Source organism: Cervus canadensis, chromosome 5 (assembly GCF_019320065.1).
Source record: "Cervus canadensis isolate Bull #8, Minnesota chromosome 5, ASM1932006v1, whole genome shotgun sequence".
Taxonomy (NCBI): domain Eukaryota; kingdom Metazoa; phylum Chordata; class Mammalia; order Artiodactyla; family Cervidae; genus Cervus; species Cervus canadensis.
The window spans coordinates 2,633,680-2,646,983 of NC_057390.1; the positions used below are offsets into that span (position 1 = coordinate 2,633,680).

General features: G+C 47.2%; 1 protein-coding gene across 1 annotated transcript in view; it reads left to right on the forward strand.

The window, feature by feature from the left end:
- FER1L5 (fer-1 like family member 5) overlaps positions 1-13,304 on the forward strand; it is a 54,127-nt gene that overhangs the window by 21,451 nt on the left and 19,372 nt on the right. Inside the window, exons 18-23 of the mRNA XM_043467694.1 lie at positions 16-144; positions 3,106-3,283; positions 10,227-10,351; positions 11,452-11,552; positions 12,351-12,528; positions 12,607-12,762. Of these exons, the coding sequence (XP_043323629.1) occupies positions 16-144; positions 3,106-3,283; positions 10,227-10,351; positions 11,452-11,552; positions 12,351-12,528; positions 12,607-12,762 (867 nt within the window). The remainder of the gene's footprint in view (positions 1-15; positions 145-3,105; positions 3,284-10,226; positions 10,352-11,451; positions 11,553-12,350; positions 12,529-12,606; positions 12,763-13,304) is intronic.

A 13,304-nucleotide genomic window follows, 5' to 3' on the forward strand; every position in this document is an offset into this window, starting at 1 on the left:
TTCCTATTACCCTAGAATATTCCCAACATTGTCAAGGATGGTTTAGCTTATCGAGGCCGGGTCTTCCTGGAGTTGATCACCCATGTCAAATCCCATCAAGAAGCTAAGATGAAGGATCTCTCCCTAGATGTGATCAGCATAGAGGTAACCACAAGAGACAGGTAACCCAGGAATAAAGACCCCTCCTGCCCGCCTCTAGTCTCCTATGGGTCCCATCTCTGACATTGCAAGAAGCCCTTGGTCAGGAGTGGAATGTGCTTTTTGGATGTATGGGATGTTTCCTCAATCCAGCTGAGTCTTTTTTTTTTAAGAATTTTTTGATGTGGACCATTTTTAAAGGGTTTATTGAATTTGTATAATATTACTTCTGTTTTACATTTTTATTTTTTGGCCACAAGGCATGTGGAATCTTAGCTCCCGCTCAGGGGTTGAACCCACACCCCCTGCATTGGAAGGTGAGGTTTTAACCACTGGACCACCACGGAAGTCCCTCCACCTGAGTCTTTACTAAGCCCCAGTGGGGGCTTCCTGCTGTGCCAAATCCCAGGAGGTCAAGGGACCCAGTAAAGAAAAGGTTTGGATTTAAGAAATATGCAAGGAGAAATTAAGAGATATTAAGGAGAAATGATGTTATAAGGAGTCTGCATTTCTTCCTGAAGGCCAAGGAGGACCACTGAGGCAGGAAAGGACAGGAGAAGACACGTCAGAAATAGATTTGTTGTTGTTCAGTTGCTAAGTTGTATCTGATTCTTTGTGACCCCATGAACTGTAGCATGCCAGGCTTCCCTGTCCTTCAATATCTTCTGGAGTTTGCTCAGACTCATGTCCATTGAATCGGTGTTGCCACCCAACCATCTCATCCTCTGTCACCCCGTTCTCCTCCTGCCCTCAGTCTTTCCCAGCATCAGCGTCTTTTCCAGTGAGCTGGCTCTCCCCATCAGGTGGCCAAAGTATTGGAGCTTCAGCTTCAGCATCAGTCCTTTCAATGAATATTCAGGGTTGATTCCCTTTAGAATTGACTGATCTGATCTCCTTGTAGTCCAAGAGACTCTCAAGAATCTTCTCCAGCACCACATTTCAAAAGCCTCAGTTCTTTGGAGCTCAACCTTGTTTATGGTCCAGCTGTCACATCTGTACATGACTACTGGAAAAACCATAGCTTTAAATGGAAGTAAAATTGGGCCATCCACTTACTCAGGAGAAATGGGGACATAGTCACAAGGGAGGAGAGCTGGAGAGGAGAGAGCAGTCACCAGAGACCCTTTGGAAACAATGATCAAAGTCACTGACCAACAGGACAAAAGAAGTGAGGCTGACATTCATCTTCTGCCTCAGGTGGGGAGGTGGGGAGGTGGGGTCAGACATCAACATGGGCTCCCTGAAGAAAGAAGGTCTGGGGAGATGATTGTGAACTTAAACAAAAATATTCACAACCTGACAGTTGAGAGTTATATTTTATTCAGTGGAATTTTTAGGACTTCAGGCCCTGGAGGCAGCATCTCAACCCTGAAAGAACTGCTCTGAGGAGGCAAGAGGGGAGCCAGATCATATAGAAGTATTACAACAAAGAGCAGGTAGTCTGAACATCAAAAGATCATTGTTAAAGGAAAATCAGACATCTCAAGTTAAGGAATTTAGGTATTTTCTATGTATGGGAAGATGCAAGAGTCTGGCCTCATTCCTTTCATATGCACCTCCTCCTGAGTTTCCTCAGGGTTCACCATGGGGAGTGGCTGCAGCCTGACAGCTGCTAGATGGCAGATATTCTTTCCTTCCTGAGTTCCCTCAGGGCTCACCAGCTCACCATCAGGGGTGGCTGCAATTACTGATGACTGTGATGTGTTTTGTTTACCGATATGGTGGAAAATATTCCATTTATCATGATGAATCCCACCTTTGACCTGTGCTTGTGAGACACCCACGAGGACCAGTCCCTAAGCCTGCTAGATATAGACATTTGTCATCAGCACACCAGGATCTACCCAAGATTATGGAGGAATCACCCTGGGGGAGTAGATGGAATGAAAGGAGAAGGGACCTGAGGTTGGATCCCATTGAGAATCACAGCCTATGAGATTGCAGGGAGAAGGGTGGGGGCGGGGGGGCGTTGCAGGGAGATGGAGAAGGAGCTGGCAAAGGGGAGCACTGGGGCAGCCTCTGGAGGGGAGTTGCAGAAAGGAGAGAGCAGAACAGTCTGAACGTGGCAGACAGAAAAGCTGAGGACCCAAAAGTGTGTGCTGGTAATGAGGAAGGCTCCAGTAGCCTTGGGTCAGGAGAGAAGCTGAAGGTGGGAGGGAGAAGTTGTTAATGGTGCATAGAGACAAGTCTATAGAAAGTTGGCTGCAGGGACTTCCCTAGGAGTCCAGTGGTCAGGGCTCCGTGCTTCCACTGCAGGGGACATGGTTCGATTTCTGGTCCTGATCGGGGAACTAAAATCTTACATGCCATGCAACACCACCAAAAAAAAAAAAAAAAAAAACTTGGCTGCAAAGTTAAAGGAGACAAGAACAGGTCCTAGAAAAATAGGGGCTCAGAGGAGAGAGGGAGGGTTATTTTTTAATGCAGGAGAGATATGAGTTAGTGAACAGAATGGGAGAATGCAAAAGTAGGGAAGAGGTTGGCAACAGAAATGAGAGAGGGGCTCATGTGACAGAGGACCTGAGAAGGTGGGCTCAGGGTGGGGGGACGGGGCTTGAGAACAGCCAAGAGCAGATGTGCATGTGTATGCATCCTCTACCACAAAGTCCTCCCCACACTCAGTCTCATCCAAGCGAGGCGTTTAGACCAAAAGAAGAGGGGTGGAGTGGACCAATTCAGAGCCTAGACTGACCAGGAGAAGACCTTCCTGCCTGACTTCAGGAAGAGAAGACCAGGGCTGGTTGGGTGAAGGGGCCAGGTAATGGAGGTCATGGGAGGAACTTCCCTTGATCAACCACGTGAGTGGGAGTCAAGGCAGAATTTTGAGAGAGGACAGGAGTTCAGGGATGGTCTGGCTCACAATGAATGAAAGAAACAGGGCACCTCATGCTTGCCTCCCTGCCTGTCTCTATAGCTTTGTTCATCCCTTGACTCACGTACTGGGGATGTTGGGGGTTATTGTTTTAGAAGCACCAGAACCGACAGAAGTATGGGCTGTGCGTCATCTTCCTTTCCTGTACCATGATGCCTGACTTTAAGGACCTGATTCAATTTGAAGTCAGCATTGGTCACTATGGAAACAAGATGGACCTGAGTTACAAGCCTGTCGTCTCAACCACACAGTACAGCCCAGCAATATACGATGGTAAGAGTCAGATCCAGCTGAAGGGTAGAGAGAAACCACTGCATGTCGGGCTCTGGGTTGGCCCTTTTAAGGTGTTTAGCCCAAGGGACATTCATAGACGTTGTTAACCCACATTAGGTATGAGGAAAGTGAGCTTTGGGGAGGTAAAGTCACCTGTCAAACATTGCACAACTAGTAGGTGGTGAATTCATGACAAGAGCTGCAACTAGGTTTTGACTTCTCTACCATGCTTTCCACACCACAACTTCTCAATCCCATCTTCTCTCCTACTACTCTGAACCATCCTCATCCAGCCATGCGTGTATTAGTTGTATGGTGTGTAGATTGTATTTCCCCCAAAAGAGCTGCCCACCTTCTATCTATCCATGAATCCACTTACCCATGCATTCATCCATTAAACTACCAACCATCCACTGTCCCAAACACCCACCAACCACCCATCCACCCATCCATCTTTTCATCTAATATATGCTCACTGGACATTTTTATTGGGCACTATAAGGTTCCCAAAGGGCCAGCAGCATCACCTGGGAACTGATAGAAATGCACATTCTTGGCCTCACCCTGGATCTACAGAATCTGAAAACAGAACAGCAATCTGTGTTTCAACAAGTTGTCCAGGTAAGGGGTGGCATGCTAAAGTTTGAGGACCATAGCTCTAGAGAAACACTATCTCATCTTTGTCAGCTTCACCCTCTCATCACTCGAGAGCTTTTCTGTGCATCCCACTTGTCTGCCTGTTTTTTTAAGAACAGTTATTTTGGGGGAAATACAATTCACACACTATACAATTAATCCACGCAAATTATACAAATCAATAGTTTTTAGTATATTCACAGCATTGTGCTCTGATCACTGTGATTAGTTTTACAACATTTTCGTCAGTCCAAAAAAGAAACCCTGTACCCACTAGCAGTCATTTGCTATTTCTCCTCTACTTCCCCAACCTTAGGCAAACACTAATCTACTTCCTGTCTTATGTGTGTCCAACTCTTTGCGACCCCATGTACTGTAGCCTCTGTCCATGGAATTCTCCAGGCAAAGATACTGGAGTGGGTAGCAGTTCCCTTCTCCAGTGGATCTTCCCGACCCAGAGATCAGACCTGGGTCTCCCACATTGCAGGCAGATTCTTTACCATCTGAGCCACAAGGGAAGCCCCTTCTCTGCCGCTTCCTATTCTGGACATTTCATATACATAGAATCAATGTATGGTCCCTGATAACTGCTGCGTTCATTTAGCATAATCCTCTACATGGTTTTAAAGTATGAAATATATACAAAAGTATATTAAATGCATATGTGTAGTTTAAAACAAATAATAAAATATGTACCATGAAGTCATCACCCAGATTAAAAGGCCAAAATTCTCTTAGAAAGGAAGAAAATTATCTCAGCATCTTAGAAGTTCTCTGTATGCTCTTCCCAGATCCACTTACCCAAGAAATAACCACAGCCCTGAGTCTCATGATAATCACATTCTTGCTTTCCTTCGTTATTTTTACCACCTATGCATGCTACCTTAAAGAGCATACTATTTTTGCATTTTTATATAAATGGAAACTTTCAGTGTGTATTCATCTGTTTTGCATTTTTTCTCAATAGTAAATGTTTATATTGGTATGTATAACTGAAGTTCATTTTCATATCTGTGTATATTCCATCGTATGATTATGCCACGAGTTTTGTGGTATATGTAGACATTGAGGTTTTATCTTTTTTCTAAAATAATAATGTTGTTGTGAACATTCTTGTACATATCTGTTGGTCACAAGTGTAAGACTTCCTCTAAATTATATACCCAGGAGTGGAAGAGAAATTCAAAGCAAAAGTAATTATATCCAATTACACTCTCATCAGCGTGGCATGAGAGTTCTTATTACTCTGCGTTCTCACCAGTACTTGACCTTGCCTAGTCTTTTCATTCCTGCCAGTCTGGTGGGTATATTACAAGATCTTGATTTACAATTTCCTGATTATAAATGGAGGTTGAGCACCTTTTCATATGTCTACAAACATTTGTCTTTCCTCATCTGTAAAAAGTCTGTCAAGATCATTTATGTATTATCTGCAGTTGTCCAACTCTTTGTGACCCCATGGACTGTATAATCCATGGAATTCTCCAGGCCAGAATACTGGAGTGGGTAGTCTTTCCCTTCTCCAGGGGATCTTCCCAACCCAGGGATTGAACCCAGGTGTCCCGCATTGCAGGCTGATTCTTTACCAGCTGAGCCACAAGGGAAGCCCAACTATTATCCTAATTTGGCTCTATTTTTTCTTATTGATTTGTACGTTATTTTTTCTGGGAATAATCTTTTGTCAGATGTGAGTATGTTCTAAATATCTTCTCTAAGTTTGAAGCTTTTCATTCTCTTAATGGTGGTTTATTTTTTTTTATTGAGGTATTATGAAATATAAAATGCACAGACTTTAGGTGAGTTGGATGAATTTTGGCTCATTCAAGTTCATTTGGGTTTTTCTGTAACATCCTATGGAAAAACTCAAACTTTTTGACCAGCCCAATACATCCACATACACATCATGGACAGAAATTTCCATCATCCCACAGAACTGCCACCATGTCTTTTTTCAGTTAATCCCCCCCAGCCGCTGGGGGCAATCATTGCTTTGCTTTCTATCACTATAGATTTGTTTTGCTTGTTTTACAACTTCATGTAAATGAGATCATACACATGGTACCCTTTTTTTTTCCGATAGCTTCTTTAGCTCAGCCTAGTATTTTAGGTGGTGGCTCAGTGGAAAAGAATCCGCCTGCCGATGCAGGAGATGCAGGTTTGATCCCTAGTCTGGGAAGATCTCCTGGAAAAGGAAATGGCTACCCACTCCAGTATTCTTGCCTGAGAAATCCCATGGACAGAGAGCCTAGCAGGCTACAGTCCATGGGGTCACAAGAGAGTTGAACACTACTCAGGGACTAAAAAAGAGCAATAAGTGTTTTAAATATTCATCTGTGTGGTTGCATATTTCATATTTGGCTCCTTTTTATATCTGATAGCATTGTGTAATATGACTATGACAGTTTATCCATTCCCCTGTTTATGGACATTTGGATTGATTCAAGTTTTGGAGTATTATGAGTAAAGCTGCTGTGAACATTCTGGTACAAGTCTTTTGGTAGAAATGAGCTTGCACTTCTCTTGGGTAAATAACTAGCAGTGGAATTGGTTTTAAAACACCTAACATTTTCCCGAAGTGGTTATAGCATTTTACGTGCTCATAGCAATGTGTTTCCTTGTTCAAAGTCCTTGTCAACTTTTGGTATTGTCAGCCTTTACCATTTGAATCATTTTGATGGGTGTGAAATTGTACCTAATTGTAATTTTTATTTTTTTGGCCACTCTAAGTGGCTTGTGGGATCTTAGTGTTCTGACCAGGGGTGGGCCTTGGCCCCTGCAGTGAAAGCATCGAGTCCTAAGCACCAGACCATCAGGGAATTCCCCTTCATTTTAATTTTAATTTCCATTTCTCTAATCACTAATGATACTGAGTGTGTTTTCATGCTCACATATCTTTCTTTAGTGAAGGGACTGTTCAGGTTTTTGCCTATCTTTCATCGTTTGTCTTTTTATATTATCACATTGCAGGAGTTCTTTTACAATGATACAGTTCCTTTGTCAGATAGGTTCTGCTGATATTTTCTTCCTCTCTGTGGTTTATTTATTTATTATTGTGGCCAGGTATCTTACTGTGGCTTTAACTTGAATTTCTTTAACATCAAATGATACTGAGCGTCTTTTCATATGCTCTTAGCCATTCATGTGTCTTCTTTGTTTATATGTTTAATTCAAATCTTTGCCCATTTTTTCAGTTGGGTTGTTTGTCTTATTATTGAGTTGTAAGAGTTCTTTATATGTTCTGGATACAAATACTTTATCAGATATAGGATTTGCAAATAGTCTGTGGCTTGTCTTTTCATTTTTTAAATGGTATCTTTTGAAGTGCAAACATTTTCAACTGACTGAAGTTCAGTTTTTTTTTTTTTTCTTTCATGGTGTCATATTTAAGAACTCTGCCCAACTCAAAGTCATAAAGATTTTCTACTTTTTCTTCTACAATTTTTACAGTTTTAATTCTTACATTGAGCTGTAATTGTTCTTATTTTGGCCATGGCACAGCATATGGGATCTTAGTTCCCTGACCAGGGATGGAACCCTGACTCCTGCAGTGGAATTGCAGAGTCTTCACCACTGGACTGCCGGGGAAGGTCCCCATGGTTCCTTTTGAATTATCAATAATTTTCATATGAGTATTCAGTTTTTCAATCATCATTTGTTAAAAAGGATTATCCTTTTTCCAGGTGGGTTTTCTTAATTGTGTTTTTAAATATTCTGTTCCATTGTTCAGGTTTTCTACTATTGGGGCTTCATTTATGGGCTTAACAATTCTCCTTACTTTTCTTCTGTATCTGTCATTTCCTCCCTGATCCTCTTTGGCTCTTTATTTCTATCTTATTTTGGTCATTCTCCTTTCTTTTTTTTTATGTCTACTTTTATTTACTTGGCTGCACTGAGTTTTAGTGGCCGCATATGGGATTTTCAGTCTTCATTGAGGTATGCTGAATCTTTAACTGTGGCATGTGGGATCCAGTTCCCTGACCAGGGCTCGAACCCTGGGCCCACTACATTGGGAGCACAGAGTATTAGCCACCGGGGCACCAGGGAGGTCCCCCAGTTGCCCTTCTGATTTCTTTGCCTCTTGCTGGAGTGTCTGTGGCGTCTCATCCCTGCTGGGCTTCCTTTCATGCCATCTTCCTTCCTGTAATGTTTTTGTTTTCTCTTCTATTCCTTTTCTGAGTCTTGCCAGCTCACATATCCTCGTCTGAGTCCTGAGTTCGTTCCGGGGGTGTTCTTTAGCTGCACTCTGCTCCCATCCAGCCGTGGCTCCCGCTGTCTGTCTTGCCATTCACCCCCCACCCCCAGGTGACTTCCGCCACCCTTCAACCCTCACAGCTCCTCAGGCACTCACAGCTGATTCTGGCAGCCCTTATGTGTATTTTGAGCCTGCAGATTATATCTGTCTCCTTGTTTTGCTGAAAATGGAGTTATTTCCCTTCTCCTTGTTGCTTTTGTATGCTATCCAAGAGCAGCAGAAGAAAATTGCCATCTTGTGTCGGCTCACTCACATCTGAGAGCCCCAGTCCTGGGTCTCTGTTTATTTATCATTCCTGTGATTCACTCAGTGCGAGGGTTTGAAACTGGTGTCCTTCCAACAATTCAGGAAAATTATAAGATACTTTCTCTTTGAAAACGACCTCTTACCCGTCTCTCTTCTAGCTCCTTCTCAAATTTACTCTATCCTCTGTGGAACTTCTCATGCTGTTCCACACGTTTTTAAATCTTCCTTCTGTATTTTTCATCTCTCTGGGCTGCATTCTGCATAATTTCTTCCAGATCTTTTAGGAAAAGCCGTAGGTAACTATGCTATTAAAAAACTTCTGGCAGCTCTCTCTCTCTCCCCCACATCATCCTTCTCCATAGCATTTTCCACCATTTGACACACTGTATTTTATATATATATTTTATATATTTATATGTATTTTATATATTTTGATCCCAGTGGTCTTTTTTTTAAATAATTCTTGAGTAGGCTTTTGATTCAAATATAACACATCTATGGAAAAGTACACAAACCAAAGTATTCAGCTCAATGAATTATTGCAAAGCAAACATAGCCACATAACAACATTCAGACCATGAAACAAAATCCCAACATCCCAGGGGCCCCTTGAACCTGCCACCCCTCACCCACACCAAGGGCTGCTGTCCTTCTCCTAATTGACAGTTTTGTCTGGCTTTTAACTTTTTATTTTTAACTTTTCTTTCTTTTTCTTTTAATTTCTGGATTTAAAAAGTTATTTAGTTATTTATTTGGCTGTGCCGGGTCTTTGTTGAGACATGCGGGATCTTTTGTTGTGATGCATGGAGTCTCTAGTTGCCCTGAGTCATGTGCGATTTTAGTTCCCCCACCAGGGATCAAACCCAAGTCCCCTGCATTGCAAGGCAGATTCTTAACCACTGGACCACAGGGAAATCCCCAACATAGCTTTATAGGGGCGCAATTCAACCTATTTCACAGGGGTGTCCTCTTAGACCGCCCACCTCAGACAGTGCTCGGCTGTCTCTCCTGACCTCTGGGCCCTGGCAGTTGTCACAGAGAAGAGCCAGTTCTTCAAGATTTTCCAGAAACTCAGAGGACAATTGTCCACTTTGCTTCCACTTGCCTCATAGACTTTCTGCTTTGACTTTATTTTCGGTTTCCTGTGGATTTTATTTCAACTCAGCAAAATGTTTCAGAAAAAGAATACCATGTGTTTCATCTAGCTTTCCCTGCCCTTGTTTCAATAAGAATCATGGCCAGGGGACCCAGTCTGCCAGGCCCATCAGTGGCTTTTGACCATGCCTGCCCCTCCACCCCACTCCTCTGCATGAGCAGGCCCTTTATGTCAGGTGTCTGCCCACCCTAACCAAACTCTGGGTCTCTGAACCCAGGGCCCACTCCTCCTCTGCCTCCTGACACCCAGAAGGAAGGCCCAACCTCAAGGCAGACCTGGGCCTTGGCATCTCGCCTGAGTTAGGGGCACAGGCTCTGGAACTGAATGCCCGCATCATACCACCTGGCTGAGCCATCGCAGGGAAACCACTTCCCATTCTAGCGTGGGTTTTCCCACCTGTGAACTGGGGACCTTGTGAGCCCAAGTGACATGGAGCACCGTGAGGGCCCCGTTAGGCCAGCTGTGCTCATCAAAGCATATCCATCCTGAACTGGCCCAAAGCCTACCCTCCAGCGGGAGAGGTACAGTTGGGATGCTTTAGCAGATCACCCCCTAGAGGAATGGCATGGCCCAGGGAAGGTCCTCTGAGAGGGGACACAGTGCAGGGTGTCCCTCAGACACCCCCGCCCCACACACGTGGCTCTGTGTTTCAGGGAACATCTACTATTACGTGCCCTGGTACAACACCAAACCTGTTGTGGCCGTGACCTCCTTTTGGGAAGACGTTGGCTTCCGTATGAACTGCCTCAACCTCCTCCAGTTCACACGAGATCGCCTGGTGAGTCGTGTGGGCAGGGGAGTGAGGGGGGCCAAGGGGCGGACCCAGGTCTATTTTTGGTTTTTTTAATTTGTCTACACCGGGTCTTTAGTTGTGGCATGCGAACTCTTAGTTGCAGCATGTGGGATCTAGTTCCCTGATCAGGGATGGAACCCAGGCCACCTGCCTTGGGAGCATAGAGTGTTAGCCACTGGACCACCAGGGAAGTCCCAGGACCCAGGTCGTTGATGGGAAACTTGGGAAAATGAGTCGCAGCCTTAGGAATCAGGTCACTCAGCTCTCTCATGCATCCCACACCAGCTGAGGTGCCAGACACAAGCACCAGAGACACAAAGATACATAGACACAGTCTTCACCAGCAGGGAAGTCAGACGTGCAATAGTTAGGACGCAGAGCAGCAGGGCTGCAGGGGAGATTTGGGTGCTAAGAGCCACAGGGGCAGAGAGACTCAGGAGGGAGGGGTGAGATGAAGAGAGGAGAGTCAGAGGAGCTGTTGGGAAAGGAGATGACATTTGAGCAGAGTCTTGCTGGGGTGAGTGGTGGGGATGCAGAGAAGGGAACGCTGCGCAAAGCTATAGTGATAGGAAGTTTGTGGGTGGTTGGGGTGTGGAGGTGATGAGGAAATAAGACCAGCGGAGCTGGGAAGGGTCAGACCACAAAAGATCTTAGGTGTGTGTTGAGGGGGGAGCCACTGAGCAGTTTTAGGCAGCAGAGCCCCCCTGGTTCCCCTGCCTTAGATGTGACTTTCTCGCACCAACAGAAGGGAAGTCCGAGGTCAAGACCCTGTGACCCCTTCACAGTCCTGCTACATCCTGGCTTCTTCCGGCCACCCATTTTTTCTGTAGGGTAGTCGAGAGGGAATCCTAGCCTTCAGTGCTATGTGACAGCTTTGGATTTGGACATCTCCATGTTACCCCTCCGTTCAGTTCAGTTGCTCAGTCGTGTCCGACTCTCTGTGACCCCACGGACTGCAGCACGCCAGGCTTCCCTGTCCATCACCAACTCAAAGGTCCCCAAGTCCTGGCTGAAAGCATCCTAGGCCAATCAGCCTGTCCCAGGGGAGCCCCACACTCACACACTGCTTCTCTCCTGCTGGGCAGAAGGCCAACCTGGACACCCTGAAGTCCATGAGGAATCCGAGGGACCCGGCTCTGCTTCCGCAGTGGGAGAAACTGCTGAGGGAGCTGGTGGAGGACTGCAAGTAGGGGCGGGGAGCACCTACCCCCAGGGCTAGGGCTGAGCTAGATCAAGTCCACACAAAGCCTGGGGCGCAGGCCAGACCCTACAGAACAACTACCCCACCGCCTCCCTCCCGCACCCCCGCCTCCACAGGAAACATAAGCTCAGATCTCTCTCCAAATAACAGAACTGCTTCTCTGCCACTCAGGGACCTCCAAAACGGTCCTGACATCTCCTCCCATCACTGTCCCCTCTACATCCACGCCTGATGCTCCTATTAAACCAAGCTTCTCTCCACTGTCCAGACAAACCCTGCACGTCCCAGCCCACAACTTCTCCTCCATCACCCCTCGCCACAAGGCCCTCGTCAGGCTTCTGCCTGTTCTGGAAGAGCCCTTGTAAGGCCTCTCTCAGGCCTACAGCCCACTTAGATCCCCTCCTCCCCGGGTTTCGTTGGCCCCCGTCTCACAGCTCACACCCCTGTCCACGAGGAGGTCCTGAGCACGGGCCTGGCACGCTGCAGGGGCTGGGAGGACCGGAGCAGGAGGTATGAGAACCCAGGGCTAGACCCCCAGTGAGTGTGCTTCCTGGGGAGGGCAGGCAGGGCTCCGTCCCACTCGCCAGGCCTGCACTCTGCGTCTGCAGGCCGGTCCACCAGGTCGACCAGCTGTTCCGGCCAACTTGGTCTCAGAGGACTGGTCAGCTGGCCCAAACAGTAGGGCAAGCTCTCCGGTCTAGGGAGGACACTGAGGCTGGGCGGGGTGGTGAGCAGGTGAGATGGGAGAGAGACCAGCCCCCGCTCCCCCGCTCCTGGCCACAGGCGGCCGCTGCCCTGCATGACCAGTCAGCCCAAAGCCACCGACCTGGACAAGAACAGGTGGAAGCTCCGCCGCCTCCTTCTGCAGGAACTGGCCCAGAAGGCCAAGCAGGCGCCCCCCAGGGACATGGTGGCCACCGCAGAGGGCTGGCTGTACCGCCTCAACACCGTGCTCCCTGAGGTGGGCGCTGGATACCCCGGTCGGGAGCAGGCCTTGGTACCGGCCACTCAGGCGGGACTGACGCTCTTGCGCCCGCAGCCCCAGATGAACCTCCCTGACGTGATGATCTGGCTGATGTCCCGGGAGCAGCGTGTGGCCTATGCTCAGGTGCCCGCCCACAGCGTCCTGTTCTCCCCAGACGGGGCCCGGCACTCCGGCAGGTTCTGTGGGAAGACACAGACCCTATTCCTGCAGGTGGGGAGGTCGGGGGTCCTCGGGAGGAGAGGGCCCAGGACACCCCAAGGGAGAAGCCCTGAACCCCCCACCCCCACACCAGAGAGCCCCCATGAGCCTCTGGAGAGCATGCCCATTTCCTCTCTGCTGGGCCCTTTACCAGGAGAAATGGGGTTTAGACAGAGGGAGGCAGGAGCCTGGATCCATCGGCATGTAGCCGTTGCCAAATTCATGCCCATCATAAATGTTCCTCAAGTTTGTCCCCTCCATTGTCCTCACACCTCACCTAGTCCTGTCCCTGTCCCCTCTCCCCTGGTCCATCGTTGGCTGCTATCTACATATTTAATACCTTTAAGGTTTGGGCTCCAGCCCTTCCTAACAAATGCAATCCATAAATAAGGCTGACTGAACACAAGTCTCCTGCCCTGAAGACAGTCCTAGCTTCCAGCCTTCCCCGTGCCGCCCTGGGGAGGCAGGTGGGAGACCCTGCCTCCCTCTCAGAGACTTCCTGGCTCCCCATTGCCCTTCCCGCTGTCGTGGAAGGCTCCATCCCAATGGTGCCC